The 23,285-nt window shown below is 37.6% G+C and overlaps 1 protein-coding gene across 1 annotated transcript in view; it reads left to right on the top strand.

Annotated features, from left to right (window-relative positions):
• LOC107592441 (zinc finger protein ZFPM2-like) overlaps positions 1-23,285 on the top strand; it is a 163,215-nt gene that overhangs the window by 24,754 nt on the left and 115,176 nt on the right. The window contains exon 2 of the mRNA XM_016281956.1: positions 18,809-18,967. Within this exon, the coding sequence (XP_016137442.1) occupies positions 18,809-18,967 (159 nt within the window). The remainder of the gene's footprint in view (positions 1-18,808; positions 18,968-23,285) is intronic.

The raw sequence follows: 23,285 nt of genomic DNA, 5'->3' as shown, positions 1-23,285 counted from the left end.
GGTGCGGGGGGGAGGGGGGGGGGGGGGGTAAAAGAATAAGGACTCAGTGCAGTCCTGCAAATACAAGAAAGGATAAATGAGATTGTTTTATCAGATCATTTTGATCAAAAGTCTTCTAACTGTTAACATGTGATCTGTACACCAAGCTTAATATGCATCGTGTTCAGAGTGTTCTTTTTTTTTTTACGTGTGCCAGGTCCCTCAGGATGGGCTGCTATTGTTGTCACGCTCTACGGAGCATTCGCATTCCCATTGTTCTAATACTTTTCCGACGTCTTCAGAAGCGGGGTATAGAAGGGAGAGAAAGAGTGACATTATCCTCGCCGTCTTTGATGGCGACTCGTGTTTCGGCACTAGCTAATCTGCCGCTCTAATCTCCCCGGCAGATAGAAATAAACAAGCAGGTCTATGAATGAGGCACTGCGCATGGGTGAACCGCAGGAGGATTATGGTAATTTTTAAGGGATAAGTAGAAGTATTTGAAACATGTCCGTTCTAATAGGGAACTTGCGAGAATTTTCCTGTGTGAAAAAACTCTTTTTGCAGATTGTCAAAAGCTTTTCGATATCCTTTGGCCTCCACGATGCCAGTTGGCCAGTCGAAGGACAGCAAAACATGTTCAAAATTTGGAAAGTGGGAAATCAATTACGAGTTGCAGCTCAAATGAAAGGCAAGGCACCGTTCGACTTAAAAGTCAGGCTGGCTCGCCTTTAACCGGGTCCATTACAAAGGGAAAAGGAAATCACACCGCATACCTGATCCACCAAAAAAGCCCTTTTGAAACGGGTTGCTGGTTGGCATCCAGCCTGGCAAACGCGGCGGGCATCTATGGCGCAGCCCCTGATGCTTGGCCCGAACACGGCGGTCCTGGGCACGTATCAATGGGCACTGGCCCATCCGCTGGGAGCTCCTAAGCCATGCTGTCTGAAGGAGAACCGATGGGCTTGGCAGCACATGTGGGCATGCGGCGCCTGCCTGCGTGGGCACCCGATGTTATCGCCTTGAGCCACAGAATGCGCTGCCCACCGCTCTGAGCCCAGCCCAGCTGACCTCCCTGACTGAGCCTCACACAAAACGCCTCCCTCAGAACTTTGCAAGCAAGCTCTGCTTTCGTGCGTTTATTTCAGTATACTTTTCCTTTTGGTGCATGAATAAACACGAAATGCAAAACAGTCCAAACGGCCTTTAGATGCAAAACTAAGCGTGTCATGTGTCATGCTAGCTACACGCTTTCCTCGCATTGGATTCGCTTCGAAGCGACCGTGAATGTTGACTTTCAATGAAAATACATAACCTTTGCTGAGAAGCCAACTGTTTTTTTTTTCAAGTTGAACCGCACAAAAACCTGGATGGAGAGCGAGCCGATGAAAGCGTCAGGCGGTGGGCGGGTGAAAGCGCGGCCCCGTGTTCGCTTTAAAAGAAACTCTGGGCGGAGGTGAGGGGCGCGCTCTCTCCGCTCAACTGTCTCTGGAAGACTGCTGCCAGGACATATCTTTTGTCTTCCATTATCTTTATTTTCTTATTATTTAAAATGGCCGGATTTTTCCCTCTCCTTTGCTCCAGCGGTCTTTTTTGATATCCATTTAGATTGGAGCTTCATTAAAAAAGCTCAGACAATAGAGTGACTTCTAATTAAGAGCAGCAGCATCTGGCCTCTGGCACTGTATCCCAGTGTTCCATCTCTTTTGCTGGGGAGAATTCATTTGTTTCTTAATTAAGAAAAACACCAATAGCGTGAAAAATCTGCTTATGTTACCTGAATCCTAATTAGTTAAATAGTGAGTGGAAAAACACATTCCAGTAGCCCTAGAAATGAACTCGGTGCTGATAAAAATGAACTAGCCTCGCATAAATCGAAACCGGATGGAAAGTGTGCCGTCATTACGGCTAAGACAATATGCAAACTATCTTCAAAGAAATCAAATTGGCGGAATGTTTTCATTTGCATGCATTAACCATTAACATAATGAGAGGAAGTGACACCGGACCCGGATCGTGCGTCTGCTCGGATTGATAACTCCTACGTCTGCAAATAGTCTTTTCTGCCGAGCGTGAGCAGCCAGATCGGCTCTGAACCATGAGCGTGCGCGTGCAAATGAATAAACCCGCGTGCCTCTGTCTCCAGGAGGAAAGCGAGGGTCTGCGGACATGTCGCGCGGAGCACTTATTAATCCCGTGGCAGGCAGGGGGCCAAAGCTAGCGCCATGTGCGCAGAACGCCACCGTTTTCAAATCCAAAACCGTTTTTCCTGCTTGCTACATGCTATTGCGGGCGATCAGCCTCTCAGGTCAAATGATTCAATTAAGTGTCTGTTTATGGCTGATACCAAAGCTGGGTGTCGTCTTCACTTATCACCTTTTTTGCAGATCAGTGTTCTCCCAGAATGCCACAGGAGAGATTGCTGGGGCTGTAATTAAAATGGCACGGAGACAAATTTGACGTAGGGGCTAACAAGCGGGAGATGGAGCTGACGCGGAGAGGGGGGAGGAAGGAGGAAGCATTTAGAAATGCTGTTAGCCAATTAGGAAAAAGAGCAGGTTTGGAAGAGCGGGTGCAGTTGAACCATGGACCTGACAGGCTTATTGGCTCTATACAATGTCGACATGTGATCGGTCCTTTAGTTTAACTAGTTTAATACCTATTATAGAAGGTCAGAGACTTTTGATAGCGCATAACTGGGAGCCTAGCTTAATGCCCGGTCTTGGGCGGTTGATGTGTGTGGCCCCGTTCGGATGTGGCCGAGTCCCCTGCTGTGCCACATTTGATGCTCGATTGGCAGGAAACAGACACACGTGTTCCCTGCGTCTCGTGGCAGCCGTACCTTTCACCATGTGACTTCTTTGGGGAGCCTGGAAAAATAATTCAAATGCACCAATAAGTGGCAGAAATGCGAGATGAAAAAGAAACAGAATAACAAGAAAGTGCTGTTACAAAAAGCGACTTTGGATTTCCGGCCCAAAATCTTCCACGGGTTTTTGACAACTTGCATTGTTATCGCTGATAAGGCTGATGTTTTTCCTCGGCTGTACATTTTGGTGTGAAATATTTCAAGTGTAAACCGAGCGAGCGTTCCCTTAATGAGCAGGGGATCCGGTCTCTTGCCGGGATGGAGTCTTAAGTAGCGGCTTGCTGCTTTGGATGTCTGATATCTGAATATTTAAAAGAGTTTCAAGCTCATCTGCAAATGTGATTTGCACATATCACACTTCTGCAGTCGTCTGGCTGCCACATCGGCGGGCTTCTGAGCAAAGATGAGAGCACAGGGAGAGAGAGAGAGAGAGAGAGAGAGCGAGAGAGTCGAGGGGGAGATGTTGCACATATGGGTTGCTATTGATGTATTCCAGTCCTGACCTAATTTAACTCCCTGCCAGCGAGCTCATATGCATACTGTACATTTGCTAAATTAGAGAGTGCAAACCTTGCCTTTCTCCCGGAGACAGGTGTAAACAGCATTGTTGTCATAATGCGGCCGCAGTAAATATGATAATTGTGTCACGATGCAATGGAGCACAAAATAATTTGGCCATCATTTTGATGCCCGGGGGCCCAGGGGATCGCCCTCCGGAAGGAAGACGGCCCATTGACATGCGGCACACGCTGCGATATAATTATGGCTGCCCATCTTTGTTCCTCGCTGGCGTCTTCTCACTGCACTAGTAATTTGCTTGTAATATGGAAGCATTTAGTAAAAAAGGAGGCTGTGATATTTAGGTTGGAGGAGTCTCAGCATGCCGCAGATTGACAGCATTATAATGCAATGGGTCTGTCTCACAAAGCTCAAAGCTGTTATATAAGAACATTGTTACATGCAAATGTAGATTCTATCATTGTTACAGCAATAATCATTTTAAATAATACCTATTTATTAGTTAATATAAATATTAATAATAATATTATAATTATATAGATTATAATATTAGATTTGCTTTTAATTTAATCTACATATAATTTAATAACATTATAAAATTAGAAAAGATAAAGTATGTATTTCTTATTTGTATCATATTAGAAAAAATAATATTATATTTTATAAAAAAAATGTAAATGTACTTATATACAACATTTTTAACAACTTTATTGACAACAACAACAACAATAATAATAATAACAACAACTATAATTTATATTATTCATTAAATTTATTATTATTATTATTATTATTAACTTTATTATTTAATTTAATAATATTATATATTTCTATTATATTAGTAAATATAATATAACATATTTACATTAATATAATGTTTTTAATAAAACAACAACAGCAATATAATAATAATAATAATAACATTATACATAATTACTATATTCTATTAATATTATGTTTTCAAATTAAGTTTAGAGAACTGTAATACAATACAGTACAATACAAAAATAAATAGAATAGAATAGAATACAATAGAAATGGAATATAGAGTACATGTTAGAACAGTCTGGTGAAATGAGACTGTTTCTAATGTGCTGTAGTGAGAGTGATATGTAAATTTGGCTAATACAGTGTGCGGTGCTGCAAAGCTACACTAAGACTTTAATTGCAAACATTCATCAGGCACATCTTTTGCTTCTGTTAGTGTGTGTGTGTGTGCCCTATCAGGAGGGGTGTCACTCATGAAGTCTATTGACAGAGGTCTCTCTCCCAGCCTTAGTTAAAGGTCAATGCGCTGTCTTCTGTGTGTTACTGTGGGAGTGTCTGTTTCTCCCTCTGGAGGTGACGTCCCTCTCCCTTCACATTCGCTTCTGCTGCCAACTGTAACGAAGTGAAACTGCATGCTGTGCCACATGGGTTTGCAGTTTAACTATAGAGTTCTGGACATGGGGATTCATATTTAATGATCTGTTTCATCTGACAGAGTATTTCATTTTCCCAAAATATTATTAGCCAGTAATACTATAGACTGACCATTATGATTTAATCCAATCTTGATTGCTACCTTGTTGTTCACTAAAGATTCTGTTTCACTGAATATTGCACATTGACGTATATATAGTGTGTGTAGTGTAACATGCAGCCCAGATGTATTTTTGTATTATTTTAGCATTATATTTCTACAGTATATATCAAGAGTTCTGTCCTCTGAGAAAAATCATATTCTGCTGAGTCATTTAAGAGTGATGTAATTATTCACGGTTAAACAATGACTCTATTTTCTGTGGTTATTACACATCACACATGTATGGCATTTATTGCGCTATTATTGAGCTTTTCTAAAACCTAGTGTGCTGCCTACATACACTGCATTTTAAGGCATTATAAACAAAAGATAAGCGAAGAAAAAAAATATGTTCTTCCTATATGTGTCTTGTTTTAGATATATCTATTTAAAATATGTTTAGATATTTTTTCTTGTTCAAATTGTTCAGAAAGGAAGTAAATGGATCTTGATTTAATTTTTGCTGTCTGTGTTTAGAGTATTTGGTAACACTTTACTTAAAGCCATATAATGCATTATAAAGGGTTATTAAAGTGTATAATGCATTATAATTATAACTGAATTTAAAATGCATAGTGTAACAATGAATTGATAAGTGTTATAATGTATTATCTGTTATTAATACAATTATTCATGAGATTCTACAATGCATTATAAGGTGCATTACAAAGCATAATTAATGCATTACAACTACTTTTATAATGCATTATACATAAAGGCTTTAAGTAAAGTGTTACCAAGTGTTCTAAATTGGTCACTTATGAGGTTCCATGACAGTCAGGATGCTGCCTTAGAAGCCAGCAGCCTATGTAGGCAGTAGAAAGCCAGGCAGCTCACTAGGTTTTGGAACAGAGCCGATGCGTTTCTAACTCTCTGATGACATTAAATGAGAAACATTGTAATACAGGAAGATGTATCTCCCCGCGAGTCTCACCGTCAGGATCATTAGAAGTGACACTGGTTCTGCTCTATAAAAGCTGAGTGTAAATACCCTCTGGAGACGCTGTGGAGACAGTAGGTGAGGCCTCCAAGGGCCCCTGGCTCCACTGTTTGAGAAACATTAGGCTGTGACACTGCAGGAGCGTCTCTGATACATGATGAAATCAACACGAAACCTGAGACTTCATCTTCGGCGAGCAGCTTGCGTAAGTGTCTACCCATAGGAAAGAAACATCGCAGATGAAATGGCTTTAATATTACAGTTGGTTCTCCTAGAAAATTAAATGAAGACATTCATTGCTTCTCAGGCTTTTGTCCTGAGAGAAAGAACCCCCAGTAATCTCACACGTTTCCTTGAGAGTTTTAGAATTGATCTCAACAGTGTCTCCAGCTGAACTTGAACATTTCTCAGAATATCTAAGCTATACTATCTACAATTATTTTATAACTCCAAATGCTTTCTGTGTCAACAGTTACCTCATTTGTGCCTATTTTAAATTTTCTTCAGGGATTTTAAAGCTGAAGTGTGTAATTCCAGGGTGAATCCATTGGTCTGAAAAAAAAGATAGCCTTGCCCCAAATCCATGCCATTCGTCTGATCAGATCCTCAAATAAACAGCAACGTTTTGACTTCTAGTTAATGGGATAGTTATCCTAAAAATAAAAAATGTGACCCTGAACCACAAAACCAGTCATATGGGTAAATTTTTCAAAATTGAGATTTATACATCATATGAAAGCTGAATAAATAAGCTTTCCATTGATGTATGGTTTGTTAGGATAGGACAATATTTGAAAATCTGGAATCTGAGGGTGCAAAAAAATCTAAATATTGAGAAAATCGCCTTTAATGGTGCCCAAATGAAGTTCTTAGCAATGCATATTACTAATCAAAAATTAAGTTTTAATATATTTACAGTAGGAAATTTACAAAATATCTTCATGGAACATGATCTTTACTTTATATCCTAATGATTTTTTGGCATAAAAGAAAAATCTATAATTTTGACCCATACAATGTTTTTTTGGCTATTGCTACAAATATACCCCAGCAACTTAAGACTGGTTTTGTGGTCCAGGGTCACAAATATGCCTTAATTTACTTAACTTGACTTTCTGTCTTCTATGGCAGAGGCCCCCAACCACTGGGTCGCGACCCACTACCGGGGCGTGGAAGAATTGCTACTCGGTCACAAGAACGTTCTGGGAAAAAATGTGTATAGATATGACACTCTGCTATTTATTTATGTTAATTATTGTTCTAATTATTCTGTATTTTCTTTGTATGCGATTGATATGGAGTAGCAATTTGACAATTTCATGTTAAATAAGTAAATCAAAGATTGCTCTGATCTGTCACATAATAGGAGTTAAACGGATCACAGTTGATGCGTATGGATGAGACCCTACCGTTCGGCACGCACATGATTCGCAGATTAATTTGCCAATTTACACATATAAGCAAATTTAAACCACAAGAAGAAGAAACGAAAGAGAGCTCAATTCGTTACTCACGCACTGTTCTTGCACACAATCAAAGCGACGTGTTTCAGACAGCGCGGAAATACCGAGTTGCGTATACATACACATAAAATTAGCCTATGTCAAAAACCCTTCACGGCATTGTCATTCTCTGTGCTTTAACCATTTTTTTTTCTTGCTTATCAGCAAAACAATAGTCCAATCTGTGACTAAAAAAAAAACACAATATAATGCGTTGAACCACTATATAATGCTATTATAATACTATATTATAATACAGTACTAATATACTGTGTGTGTGTGTATATATATATATATATATATATATATATAAATACAGTATATATTAGGCTATATATATATTCCCATACACCCTCAACACCCCCCCACACACACCCCGGCCCCGGTCCGCGAGAATATTTTCCAAACGTAACCGGTCCGTGGTATAAAAAAGGTTGGAGACCCCTGTTCTATGGAGCCCAAAAGCAGATATTTTGAAGAATGTTACACTCAGAAAAGTGAGTAAATGATGACAGAATTAAAAAAAATTTTAGGTGAACTATCCCTAAAGTCATAGTTAATACTGAAAAATTAATACACTGCTTAAGAGAATCAAAGTTGATACTTTAATGAAAGTGCAACCTCTGGGCAATATAATTTCTTTCTAGGTCAGAAACAGAGAAGCCCAGATGAATTCACTGAGATGTTCCTCCGGTGTGTTATCATAGAAATGGAAAATGTATTTCACACTTGACCCACACGTTAAACAGTTAGACCATCAGTGCGATCAAATCCAGGAGAACTCCACAGATATGGCCGCCCAATAGAGGCCTTGTTCCCCAGTGCAGAGCGTCTTCACGAGGCAAAACGGGCCCTTCCGCCTCGGCTTCTGACGGAATTTTAATCTTTCTCCGTAAGCTTCACACGACCACATCAAGACTTAAGAGCCGGCAAGAAAAAAAACCCCGCCCTCTGCCTGTATTAAAGGACAGCACTTTGAATGTCATTTGACAATTTCCTTTTAATTAGAACTAATTTACAGAAAGATGCCCACCAGCTAATCTTTACAGGATAATTAGCTTCTATTTTCTTTACTTTTAATTAAAAAGTGGAAAAGATTTAGCTGATCCATAAATAATTGTTCTTTTGAAATGTTCATCAGACTTCACACTTCTCTTTGGCATGAGTAATATTTAGATCTTATCGTGGATTCTGTCTCCTTAGAGTTAGAGCAGCGATTTTTTTTTGTATTATTATTTTTATCTGGGGTATTAAGAAGTGGAACTATCAATAATAGAAATAGGAACCAGAGGCAAATTAGAATTGAATTAATGAGGAATTTATTGCTTAAAAAACTGCCGCCTCTTTCTTGCTGGAGTGAAATTGGAATCGTGGGTATATCTGTTTCAGAAATTGTTCCTTGATGGAGAAACATTGTTTTATCTCCAAGTATTTAAGACTCCAATCACTTTCCTCTGAAAGCACCTCATTTATTTTCTTGATATAAAATGGTCTTGCCTTAAAACTAAAGCGCTGAGAGCTCTAGAGCGTTCATTCTCATTTACCTCCGAAGACAACAGCTTTTAGTTGGTGACAGAAATAATGTCCTAACCAGGAACGAGACAACAACAACATGTATTATCACAATGAAAGAGAAAATGCTGGACCTGTCAGCCAGTCAGAACATATTTGATGATTAATGTTACAGTTATATGGACCAGAATTTTGAACCACAAAACTTTTAAAAATCCGATTTCAAATTCATATAGCGAAAAGATATTTGAATGATTTAGTATACAGTATTTAAAGTGCCATTTACATCCCATTTTTTTCTGGTGTATTTTCTTCATAACATAATGTATACCATAACATAGTATATTTTGAAGATTTTCAGAAAAAATGGGAGGACTTGCTTTTATCCATTGAAAATGGATTTGGATTGTGAAAAATGAGTGTTACATACAACAGTTGAGCCAAATGGTTGGAGACGAGGGACTGAAAAGTTAAAGGAAAATTGTTGCGTATATGAAGGAAGACAAAGATTACGAAGACAAGCGTTTCTTTTACTTAGAAAATTGTCCACCAATAAATTGTTTGCAATAAGACCAAAAATGTTCATTTAGAAAGTAAAATGTGTAAATTTTAAATATTTTTATTCTGCTGTTATTAGTTCATTTTCAGAAAAAATGGGAGGACTTGCTTTTATCCATTGAAAATGGATTTGGATTGTGAAAAATGAGTGTTACATACAACAGTTGAGCCAAATGGTTGGAGACGAGGGACTGAAAAGTTAAAGGAAAATTGTTGCGTATATGAAGGAAGACAAAGATTACGAAGACAAGCGTTTCTATTACTTAGAAAATTGTCCACCAATAAATTGTTTGCAATAAGACCAAAAATGTTCATTTAGAAAGTAAAATGTGTAAATTTTAAATATTTTTATTCTGCTGTTATTAGTTTTTTATAATGCATTTTATCTTTAAAACAGAAGCCCAAAAGTGCAACATTCTGTTCGCCTTTATTTGTTGCGAGGCTGAAGTGATTTTGCATGATTAAAGTGTATTGTGACCTCACCTCAGGTTCAGAAATCCAGTGCAGAAGGCCGTTCACTTGTAAATGTCTCTCTCTGGAGCTCACTGGAGTTGATGTGGAGCAATCGGAGAGAGTGTTTCTGAAAGACGGCCCAGTCCAAATTGGGACAGAGCACAGGAGCTAATGAGAACTCACACCTGAGCTTCAGAGAGCAGGGTCTCTGTGATTGGTGTTGAACATTTGGAGGACGACCCTCAGCCTTTAATAGGTGTGTGGCACTGCCAGTTGGGTGCAAAGAGAGAGAGAGAAAAGTAGAGGCTCTGAGATTCTGGCATCTGTTGAAGCCCATCAGCTCACTCAGAAACGCCTCCAGCATTTTAATGGCCTTGTCAAATGCCAGTCCTGTTTTTAAGCCACTCCAATTCCGGTCTACTAGATGCTGAACACAGGATGTCTCACGTTCATATGCACACAATCCAGCAACTCTGCAAGCTGAACAGCTCAGAGAGCCTTTGCTGTTTGTTAGCATGTACATGTGTGATTTTTCACAGTGATTATGAAACGCTCTGTTCTGATTTGATCTTTATGGACTATAGCTGCTGTAGTAATTGAATCTTTTAATCATGGATCTGTGAATTGAAATACATTAAACATGCAACCCAGAAAACATGACCTAATTAAGATCTAACCAGATGTTTTGGCCTCATTAACCATGAATATATTCAGATGTTTAGTTTTGAAAAACACTATATCATTATTTATTAAAAAAAAAAAGGTTTCCATGGGCATGTAAATTCAGATTTTCAGGCTTGGATTTTTAAGATTGTATTAATTTCCGTAATGTTTTTAGAAATTATAAAATATATAAACATTCAGACAAAACTGACTTTTTAAAAATATGAATATTATATATTATGTATATCATAAAACTAATTATTCTCAGTAATCATTCTCAGAAATATTAACTTTCTGAGTGCAATTTCCATTAATTTAAAAAAAAAAAAAAAATGTTGGGCTTTTGTGGTCAAAAGCTGTGGACACTGATTCTTTAATTTAAAATAAAAACTCACCTAGGCCTATATTATTTTTTTATATATATTGTTCAGAGGTTGCACTTTAATGTCATTAGTTATATTTCATTCCAGTATCAACTTTGTCTAGTGCTTCTCCTTACATTTTTGAAGAGAAATACAAAAAGACAAAAATTAATTGTATAAGAGAATAGAGCTATAAAATTAATTTCTATAGCACAATACACTTATTTTGGTCTTGGGATAATTTAATAGGAAATTATTTGAGTTCAATTTCATCTCTGTGGTATCTTGGTAAATTTGAGACATTGTTGAGATCTCTTCTCAAACTCTAAAGATGACAGATCACTTTTTGTCAGGAGAAATATCCGAAAAAGTCTCCATTTGGTGTACATTTATTCTCCTTTTAATCTCATTGATGTCTAGGATAAAAACATTCTGTGGTTATATTAGTTCACTCTCTATATGTTTTGATAAAGATGTTCTACCAGCTGCTTTTCAGTAGTAGTTCAATCAAAATATGACGCAAATCTTGCATGTGTGAATCTAATGGAGGTTAACCAAACAATTTAGCAGCTTCAGAAGAGTTGCGCAGAGACGTGTGTGTGTGTGTGCGTGTACTTTAAAACCAGAATGTCCCAACACCACACCAGAATCTGTCTTTGGCCCACAAAAGGCAGGTTTCCGTCCAAGTCTGGCAGGGTTTGGGCCGGTCTGGATGTCCCTATAGGCCTTTACGCTGCATTATGTATTCGTGTTGGGTCTCAGGTGCTCTCTGTGTGTTTTATCCTCAGGCCAAGCTCGGTCCCGTTATCAATGGCGCAGCCAGATGAAAAAACGACTGCTGTAGGTGCGAGCAGAATGATTTCCATGCTTGTAGAGATCTGCTGCTTTGTTCTATGCGATTCAATTACCTCTACCCTAATTAGGAGCCATAGAGAAGACCCAGACTGTGATGGAACTCCACACTGTGGCTCCTGCTGATAAAGTGTGCTAACACCATCAGAGGCCCCAGACGAGCCCCGGCCCGCCTCCAAACGCGTGCACGCGGCCCCACCGTTGGCCAATCCCCAACACCAACCCGTTTGTTTTGAAGTTTAGAATTCAATTTCAAAATAATTTCATTTTTCTCCTCGTACTTGTTAAGGCTCGTCAGGGTTAGCCAGAGTTTAGATTTGAAGTGCGGTGACACGTTATGAATGATCAATTTAGCAATGACTTTTTGATTCGCGGCTTCCCTTGCGCATATTTCCAGCACGTGTCTTGTTTAGAGACAGCGAGCAGACGTATATCTTTGCATCTCTGGGTTGATGTTTATCTCGCAGAGGTCGCTGGGTGAACAGAGGATCATGTGAATGTGAGGTAGCGCTGTGCTATACTAGTATACACTGCTGCAGCTTGAGTTGTGGAGTTTTATGATGACATTTTAAAGCAGGGATTAACGAATACCTTAAACCTAAAATATTTACTTGAAGTACCCCTAAGATTTTAAGTTAACCCATATTTATTAGGGTTATATTATCCCTAATATTATCTATATTATCAAGACTTTGCTGAAAAAAAACTGTTTTGTACCACCTGATAGATGCCTTCTGTCACGAGTTTTATAGTTTAGGTTTGTTTTAGTAAGTAAAAGACATTTTAGTATAATTGTAAACATGTCCACCTTCAGGTTGTGGTACATGTGTCTTTTTTTGAAATATCCACTGATTTTTATAAAGTCAACGTAGGAATAACTTTTATGTTATCGGTAATATTTCAAGATGAACAACTGAAGGAGCTTAGGTTTGATTATCCAATCCATATGTAATTTTTTGAGAAAAATCATGTTTAAATGTCAGTCATATCAAAGATGATACATTACTCTTTTGTGGAATGTTTATTTCTTTCAATAATTATTGTATTGCATTGCATTAAATGTTTTAGATATACAGTACAAGATATCGAGTGACCTGATATTTAAGTATATTCAGCTCTATATTCTCCTATAAAGCCTGGTGTATCAAGTTTGATACTCAACAAAAAAACATATGGCAAAAAAGAAAAAAGAAAAACAAATCACCAAAGATTCAATAATCTATTTTATTTTATTTTATCAACTCACAAACCCTAGTTTGGGAAACTCTGTCTTACAGTTCACCCAAAAATGAAAATACTGTCAAAATTTCTTCCATAGAACACAAAAGCAGATGTTTAGAAGAATGTTCAAGCAGCTCTTTTTCATACAGTGAAAGTGAATGGTGACCAGGGGCTTTCAGGCTCAAAAAAGGACCATAAAAGTAGTCCATATGACCTTAAGCCCTATATTTCAAGTCCCTGAGATGAGGGTGAATAAATGATGAATTGTCATGTTTGGGCTTGGTATGCCCTGCAACATGCGCTGAATATGTTGCATTCATAAACAGTAGTTCTTCAAATGTTTTGCCTATGCAGTACATTTAATTCACTGTAGTATTTGTGCTTTTATCCAACAGTTCTGTCAGCATATGACTGACACAGAGACAAATTTCTGTTAGCTTAACAACACAGATCAATTTTCCACCGCTAGCTGAAAGGCTGCAGTTCGTCAATAGACCATCAAAAAGCGTTTTGTGTAAAATGGATCACAAAGCCTGCGTTTTTCACATGATTTTCATTTTCTCCGATTCTTCATCTAACGAGAGTCTCTCTATCTCGTAATATATCTGGTCTCATTGATTTTCTCTCTCGGGTTCAAGCGGTTCTCTGATGGTGTCAGAGGGCGGTGTCCAGCGCATTTGGCCCCTCCGAGCATCTGCAAACCGCAGCCAGCGTTCAGCCGTCAGGAGATTGATTGTGACAGACTTTTAAACAGTACACAACTAAATATAGCGGGCTACACCACTATCAGAAAATGAGCAAGGAGTGCGGGCCTAGTCGTTTAGAAAGTCATTATTCTTATCGTTTGCTGTCTCTGAAATTATTTCAGGTCTCTTCATGCAATGAATGCAGTATAATAAGCCCAAACATGTGCAAAGGGCTTGAACTTTGGTAATCGAAGCAGGTCGGTGAAGTAGCCTTTTAAAACATGACTTCGATGCAAGGATCCAATGGATTTGAAGTGAGCGTTCAGACTGTCGTGACACATTTCATGAATCTGTTAAATGTCTTTCTTGTGAATGGTAATCATACAGTATCCTAAAACTTATATTTCTCAGAGATCTGACCCTTAAACATGACTTTTACTGATGTATCCTTATGTAATCGGCTTTGATTCAGACAAAGTAAATCAAATTTTTTTATATTTGCGGTGAAACCAGGGCATTCGGTTATTACCTCAAGATTTGGATAGATACCAGCATATGATTCCAGTCTCTCATACCATGTAATAATACTAAATTGAGATATCAGTATTTTAATTTGTCACTTATTAGTGATGAATCGTAATTTTTTCTCATTAATGCATTAAAAAACAATCTGTAACTGCAGGTCTGATAATTCATTTTAATGACAAATGTTGCAAAATATATGTGGAACTGCGTAAAAAATAGGTTTTCACATTTGTTGAGCTTTAATTGTAATTAAATTGTCCCATACAATGAGTGCAAATGAGTGAATTTACTCTGATTTATAACCAATTACCGTTATAATGTGAAGTTAGTTAGTACTGAACTGAAATAAAGAAATTTATACTTTTATTCAGCAAGGATGCATAAAATTGATTAAAAGTGACAGTAAAGACATTTATAATGTTACAAAAGATATCTATTTAAAAAAATTCTTTTGAATTTTCTGTTCATCAAAGAAAAGAAAATCTATCACAGTTTACACAAAAATATAAAGCATCACAATGGTTTTCAACATCGATAATAAGAATATATGTTTATTCAGCACCAAATCAGCATATTAGAATGATTTCTGAAGGATCATGTGACACTGAAGACTGGAGTAATGATGCTGAAAATTCAGCTTTGCATCACAGGAATAAATGACAGTTTTAAATATATTCAAATAGAAAACAGATATTTTAAGTTGTAATAACATTTCACAATATTGCTACTTTCACTGCATTTTCAATCAAATAAATGCAGCCTTGGTGAGCATAAGAGACTTCTTTCAAAAACTTTTGAATGGTAGTATATCATTTTTACACTTTTTTGTATTACTAGAGTCATTTAAAGACATTTAAAGCTGTGGGTGATGGTTTTTCAGGACACCTCCCCCTCAGCTTTTGTTTGAATAGTGTTTTCAGAAACCCTTCTCCCAGTCGCTCCTCATCCTCTCAGAGAGAAGTGTCAGGCCTCAGCGTTTCAGCGCGGCTGATATCTCTCTGCCCATCTGCTTTTAGCATATTGAGATGTATTGAGAGAACGCGAGACGCCGCTTCCCTCCGTGAGCCGGTGAAAGGCCTGAGTGCGATTAGATCATAAAACTGTAGCCTAATTTAAACGCTGGCTCTCCAGCACTTCACACCGTGTCTATTAGAGATCTGTGCGCTAATTCTTTTCATGTAGCATGAGTCCTGCAGATGTAGCGCACTATAAAGGAGTCATTTAGCAGTCTTAATGAACAGAGACGGCCGTTTGGGAAGATCAGGCAGTGCTCGACGGTGCTCTGTGCAGGAACAAAGGGCTCTTCACCGAATGTATTGCTTTATTAAAGTGAGTGCCTCGACTGTTACACACGTGAAGTGGTGTACTTAGGATGTCAGCTTCCCTAACTTGAGAATATATGGGAATTTGGACGTGCAAAAGGTCATCTGTGCTTATTATGATGGTTTGATATAGAAACTGAAAGTCAGTAAGCTACATTTTTTACATTTCCTTAGTTTTTTTTTTTGTTTTTTGTTTTTGTTGGGTGGGGGGGGGGGGGGGGGGGGGCATTTTAAATGGTTGCAAAAATGTGGCTGCCAAGATGTTCTGAGTGGTTGTTAGCATGTTGCTATACAGTTGCTATGTTGTTCTGGGTAGTTGCATTGCTAGGTATTATTATAATGTATTTTTGAAAAATGTCTAACCTTAAGTATGATCGATAGATAGTACAAGTAGTATGCGCTGTATAATGCTGAGATACACTACTATTTTTTTATATATTTCTGAAAGTCAAAATGCAATTTATTCTTCTAATGGCATTTTTCACAATTCTTTAAATAGATAGTTCAAAATGTTTGAATTTGAAATCTTTTGTAACATAAATGTATTTACTGTAACTTTTGATCAATTTAATGCAACCTTGTTGAATAAAAGTATTAATTTCTTTCTTTCAAGTGAAAAAAACCCTTTGAAAGGAAGTGTATACAAAAAAAGTATTGGAAGTATTAAATAAATATTTATTTGACATTTTTAGGGTGGAGTTGCAGAGAAAAAAAAAATTCAGATGTGTTCTGACCTTTTTTTTCCACCCCTATACAATTTTAGGTGGAAGCAATTCCACCAATGCCCTTGATTGTAGCAAAATCATAATATGCAAATACCCCCACAAAAAAAAAGTACAGCTACAAGCTAAAGTCAAGAAATCATTTAGATTTAAAGAAATAACATTGCACAGAGCAGAGAAAAAAATTAATCATTGGGAAAAAATGTCTCCTTTAAGATTGCACCGGTGTATTACCTGGAGGCATGAAATGTAAATGGAAAATCAACATTGTATCCTGTGATAAGGCGGACAAATTAATAAAGGCATTTTCCGTCCTCCGCTCCTGCTGACGCTGATGTTAAAAGTCAGTAGGTCGTGCGAGAGGAACTTTTCTCGCAGATGAAGAGGGTTTCACAGGTTTGACATCGGCTGAGAAGCGGCAGCGCTCCACACATGCAGCAGCGGTCATGAGGATACTCAGTCAAGTGGGCCACAGGAAACACTTTCCTGAGGAGAGATTATGTTATGAATACTAGTGTACAGCATACGGGGCAGCATGTACAGAATGCTGCCTACTATTTCACAAAAATATTATAGGAAACAGTATTCAGTATGCAGCAATGCTGCTACATTGTTGCATGTGCAATTCAGGGAATGCCAGCCAGTTGTCCTCTAGGAAATAATTATGATTATTTAGCATTTCATGTATTTGTACATGAATATATACAGTTTTGTGAAAGAAAAAAAAACGTCATTTGGTGGTCTGATCAAATAATTAGTCTAATAAAATACAGTATTGCTTTCAGTTCAGTTAGCAGGTCAAATTGAGTGTATTGCATTGTGGAATACAGTTTGCAAGTATAAAATTTAGTGTACAAACTGCATTCTGGAAAACTACTTTTAGTAGCGTGGTACTATTTCATTTTGAGCATATAGGCATTGTTTGATGTAGAAAAATTAGTGCAAATGCAGTTTTGTATAGCGACATTCTGTGGCTTTGTTTCAAAACCTAGTAAGCTACCTTTCTAGTAAGAATCCTAACTTCTGTAAGTAGAACCTCAGCAGTGACTTGGATTTGCACTGTGTGTGTGTCAAAGGAATGGTGGTTAAAGGGTTAGTTCACCCAAAAATGAAAATTCTATAATAATCTTCAATAATTACTCACCCTCATGTCGTTTCAAACCCATAAGACCTTTGTTCATCTTCGGAACACAAATTAAGATATTTTTGATCAAATCTGAGAGCTCTCTGACCCTCCGTAGACAGCAATGCAACTGCAATGTTCCCAGGTCCAGAAACATAGCAAGGACATCGGTAAAATAATCCACGTGACGTCAGTGGTTCAACCGTAATTTTACGAAGCTACGAGAATACTTTTTTTGCGCAAAGAAAACAGTAATAACATAATTTATTCAACAATTCTTCTCCCAGAGTTACCGTCTGCTGCCATTTTGGAGAGTACTAGGGCTGTCAAAATGGCTGAAAAACGAAATTCGAATTTTGTACTAAAATTTTATCAAAATTCCAATTATATTTAAATTTAAAATGCATAATTTCAGTTAGGGTGAAGAAAAGCTTTTGGCTTCTCTCCTGAGGCCACAAGATGGCGCATCATTCAAAGCATAAGATAACATGACTGTGTAACATGAAAAAGTGCATAATGTTTAAAATAATGTTTATAAACCAATTATAATTAAGTTGCTTAAACAACTATAAACAAAACAGCATCATGTATGTATGCGTAGTTTAATACAAAGGGCGGAAAGCCAGTCACACAGAGTACATTTTTCATTTAAAAACAGTGGGATGGGGAAAAACCCCTCATAAAGTCTCGATATATGTTTTTTTCAAAGTTAAACTTGCATTAATTTTACATGGCTTTCTAAACATGCGGGACGTGAGTGCAAATGCGTGAAATATGTGTTCTGTGTGAACGGCTTGGTTTCGTTTTTGATGTAAACAAGATCTTCTCCGCTTTGATGTTCTCTTTTTCCGCTATATTTTTAATGAACAACGCAGCAGCGCCGCATCTAGTGGCTTCAACTGGATAGGCTAACATGCAACGACTCTTACATTGTCTTCGCATCTCGTGCGCCGCTGATAAGGCTGCCTCCTTAACGCACACCTAAAATTCGAATGTGGATTTTTATTTTAAATTCGACAAATATTCGAAATTCAAAAAAAAATTTTGACAGCCCTAGAGAGTACCCCAGAACGTAATCAACATAATCAGCGTTGTTATGTTCAGCATGTGCGCGCTTTCGCTGAACGTAATCAGCATTGTTTGCGTTCAGTAGACAGCGCGTGCATGCTAAACGGAATTATGGGATTGCCTTCTTCACAGAGGACACATGCTGTTCTGTATCAAAATGTGGTTGACTTAAAAAAAAATAAATAAAATTTAAACATGGAAACAATTTTCACTTAAAAACTAAGTAACATTGGATTAAACATGAATTTTTTTTAAAGAAAACATAATCAACTTCGAAAGTTCCTGACACATGTGCTGTACAAGTGTAAGTGTTCCTGCTTGACAGCGCCTCACTTAAACAGTCTGATTGTGCTGTGTTCTGTGTGTAGGTCCACTAGATGGAGGTCTGGAGGAGGAAGAGGAGGAGTGCATATCAGACGCAAATGAACTCTCTACTAAAGAGGTGTTTTCAGTGGAGGAAAACTTTCCTGCTGACTTTGAACCAGACAACCTCACCTGTGAGGACATGGAGTACTTCTGCGGCAAAGGTCAGATATTCCTGACGCTTCTACTTCTACCATATATAGCACAACCTCTCATGTAGAAGATCTATTAACCAAGGAATTGTTTAGATATTCATCACAGTGCATATCCTAGTGAAATGAATTGTAACATTCAAAGAACTTCAGTTTTGCTAATTGATTCCCAGCTGAAGTCCGACTCTGATCACCGGTTTTATGGTTTGATGGCAGTTTTAAACCAAAGCTTGAACACACACTGTTTTGGCTGGGCTCGTAGGGGCATGGGAAAATCTCCAGCAACCTCTGCGTCCAGGTTTGGATAGGCTCCCTTTGATATCCGATTCTCACTATGTACCTGAAAACAGGAGTTTGATCTAGGAAATGGCAACCAGTGCGCTGGCTAACTTTAGTGATGTTCTAGCCAGGATTTACCATGGGGAATGAAACATACTTGAGCTTTTATCGCTTAAAGGCATAGTTCATCCAAAAATAAACATTCTGTCGTCATTTGCTCACCTTTATGTTGTTCCAAACTTGTATGCCTTTATGCATACAAATAATGAGATGTTTAGCAGAATGTTGACACTGCTCTTTTTCATACTACAAAAAAGGATTGGTACAAAATGAATCGAAGAAAACATAAAAGTTGTCTATATGACTTCTAATATGCTATATTTCAAGTCTTCTAAAGGCATACTTGTTGGTTCCTGTCTGTCTCATGATCAGTATTGATGTTAAACATGATATGATGGGTCTTGAGACTTTACAGATATAGTGGAGGGGTCAATTTTCAGGACTTCTTTTATGGTGCTCAAATGATGAGATAATTCAGACATACAGTATACTACCATTCAAAAGTATTTTTACGTAGAATGTAGTATTTATTCAACAAAGATGCATTAAAATGATCAGAAATGTATAATGTTACAAAATATTTATATTTAAACAAATTATGTTCTGAACTTTGTATTCATCAAAGTATCCTGAAAAAGAATGTATCACAGTTTCCACAAAAATTAATAAGCTGAACTATTTTCAGCATAATACTTAAAAATGTTTTTTGCGCATCTCGTGCGCCGCTGATAAGGCTGCCTCCTTAACGCACACCTAAAATTCGAATGTGGATTTTTATTTTAAATTCGACAAATATTCGAAATTCAAAAAAAAAATTTGACAGCCCTAGAGAGTACCCCAGAACGTAATCAACATAATCAGCGTTGTTATGTTCAGCATGTGCGCGCTTTCGCTGAACGTAATCAGCATTGTTTGCGTTCAGTAGACAGCGCGTGCATGCTAAACGGAATTATGGGATTGCCTTCTTCACAGAGGATACATGCTGTTCTGTATCAAAATGTGGTTGACTTAAAAAAAAAAAAAAAGCAAAGCAGCATATTAGAATGATTTCTGAAGGATCATGTGACACTGAAGACTGGAGTAATGATGCTGAAAATCTTTATTAAAAAAAACAAAACAGTTATTTTAAATTGTAATAATACTTCACAATATTACTGTTTTTACTGTAGGTTTGATCAAATAAATGCAGCCTTGGTGAGACTTCTTTGAAAAACATTGCAACAATCTTGCCGACACCAAACTTTTGAACAGTAGTGTACACATTCTCTGAAATGTATCAGATTTATTTTTCAGCTCAATTTCTGCCATGATGTAGAAACAGTTTAAAAAGAATCTTGCAGAACAGGTAGGTTAACCTTTAGTTAAAGTGTCAACATGTTGATAGTTAGCATTTGGTTTAATAGCACGCTTGAAATGTGTTGGTTAAGCATTTGCATCTGTATTTTGCCGGGTGTTCTGGGCCTGATGTCTGTCTCATGCCAGTTCAGTTAGTTTGTGCCTTTTCTATGATCTTTCTATTCCTTTTATGTATTGGTCACACCTGACTGATTTACAATGTGTTTTAGTTCAAAGTTGTGAGTGTGTCTGGACCCCCAGCACACCCCTCAAGAAACCCTTCTCAGGGTTCCCGGTTCTTCATTTACTTTTCATTGAGAGGAATCGGAGTTGGTGCTTTGAATGTCCCTCTGCCTCAAACAGAAATGTTTTTAAATTACATTTCTTTTAAAACCCACGTTGCCCAGAGGGATTTCATACAAGGTTTGTCTTTGAGGAGCAGAATCTTTTTATGTCTTGCACAAGGTTGGCTCCGTTTTAATGATTTTCCTTTTGTTCTACCCATAAAGGTGTAACAGGCGTGACATTTGTGAACCTTAGAACTAATGGCAGTTTGGCAATATTTTGTTTCAGGGTCAAATGAAAATCTTCATATGTGCTTTTGTTTCCCGCTGCTTGATTGAATGTGCTTGGAGAAGGCCTGCTGATGAATACAGTTTTACTTTGTTTTGTTTGGGAGCTTTAATTCAGATTCTCAAGGGATAAAATACAGTATTGAGATGCTAAATTCAATAACTATTACTAAAAGATCCCAAGGTCATTTCTTCTAATTAGAAATGATTTAGGAAAAATGTAAAGATGTCACGTATAGTAGATGTCTATGTAAATGTGTCGTTTTCAATGAACTGGTGGGATTCAGGAAAGAACCGCTTTGGTGAATCTAGAGATATAAGTATTCAAATGAGCTCTTAAAATACAAAAATAATTTGTAGGTTTTGATAGGGGTCGCAAACTTTAAAATTTTAGTTTTAGTACCATGATATTATTCATTTTTGCCTTTTTGTTTCTTTTTATTTGTTTATTTACTGTATATTTCTTATTTTATTTTATGTTTATTTTTTAATTTCTGCATACTAAAAATACGAAAAGTACTATGTTTTTTGGACATGTTTTTATTCTTTTTAGTAGGGATGCACTGATACCGATACCCGATACTGAGCTTCTGTACTCGTACTCGTACTCGTCAAAATGCCCCGATACCAAATGCCGATACCACACAGCATGTGATCAATGCCATATTCAGACAAAGAAATACCGACAACAGAACAACAGACAGCAGAATGGAGTTATAAGAGATTAAGGATGTCTACAAAGTATATGTATGCAATGAATATAATGTTAATACACTTTCAGTATTAATGTCTGTATAGCTGATGTGTGCAAGCTGATAATCATAGCACGCTGAGTGGATTGAGCGTGCGGCGGCGCAGATGCGCGAGCTTGTCGAGTGAATATACCTTTCTCACAGACATCACTGGAAAGTTTGTAGTTCGGTCGGATATGTCAAAAACAAGTAAGTAAAACAATGCACAAGTTACTTAACGGTAGGGAGGGAGAGAGAGAGAGAGAGAGAGAGAGAGAGTGCGCACTTCTGTCGTGTTAGCACACGCATCATTTGGATTAAAACAAAATCATAAAAATAAGACCATTTATTGGGGTATTCACTATAAACGTCATTTATTTTTAACCTTGGGCATATGACTTTCTGGCGAAAGTGAATCTAGCAGCCTGTGTGAAATGCGCTAGGCTGTAGTATTCTGCATCAGTACAAATACGTAAATGCGTTGCGTGTTTTGCTTGCTTGAGTCAAGTCAAGTCACCTTTATTTATATAGCGCTTTTAACAATACAGATTGTGTGTATACAGACAATACAGACTTGAGTGTTTCTGCATTATATGAGTGCATACTTTTTAGTATTTCATAGTACTCTGAAATATCCATCGTTTCCATGGTAAAGATTTAAGTACCATGGTAACATCACAATACACATTTGTAAGGCTTGGACCAAGGCAGTTTTTGAGTATGTACTTGTATCAAAGCCATTTGATGGCCTCTTTTGTCTCATGCACCACCAAGTTTTAGCAAATCTCCTCTCTTAAGATTCCTTTGAACTTTTTTGATGGCTTTGCTAAAACGAAGACCAACAGTGGTCCAAACTTTCCACTCTTTAACTTCCGAGATGCTTTAGTAATCTTCCCGTCGTCATACGCGAGGGGTTTGCGTCAGATTTCTCAAGCTCCCTATCGGCTGCAATTCGGCTCTAAGTCTTCCGTGTCCTCGAATTCTTCGGACAAGTTCCCATTCTCTTCCCGTTAACGCACAGTACAAGCTCATCAGGTGTATTCATTTCCCCCTGATCCTCTGCTCAATTAGATCTCTTTAAAGCGCATTTAGCCCAGCGTCTGAGTGGCTTAAATTCACTCCACTTACGCAGAAGTGCTATGAATTGAAGACGAACGCAATCCTGGTGGCATTAAACGGTTTATGTGTGTTATTCCTCAGCTATAGGACGGCAGAGAGGGTTCTCTTGATTAAGTAAACCCTCTCAAATGAGATGGCGGGCTGTAATTAGCCCAAGCGGAGTCAAACGTCGGAGCTTTAAAAAGCAGTCACTCATCCCTGGGCCTTTATCTGTTCTGGAGAATAAGGTCTCCT

This window comes from Sinocyclocheilus grahami, unplaced genomic scaffold (genome assembly GCF_001515645.1).
Source record: "Sinocyclocheilus grahami isolate Dianchi unplaced genomic scaffold, SAMN03320097.WGS_v1.1 scaffold153.1, whole genome shotgun sequence".
In the NCBI taxonomy this organism is placed as follows: Eukaryota; Metazoa; Chordata; class Actinopteri; order Cypriniformes; family Cyprinidae; genus Sinocyclocheilus; species Sinocyclocheilus grahami.
This window is presented reverse-complemented; position numbering and strand designations above follow the sequence as displayed.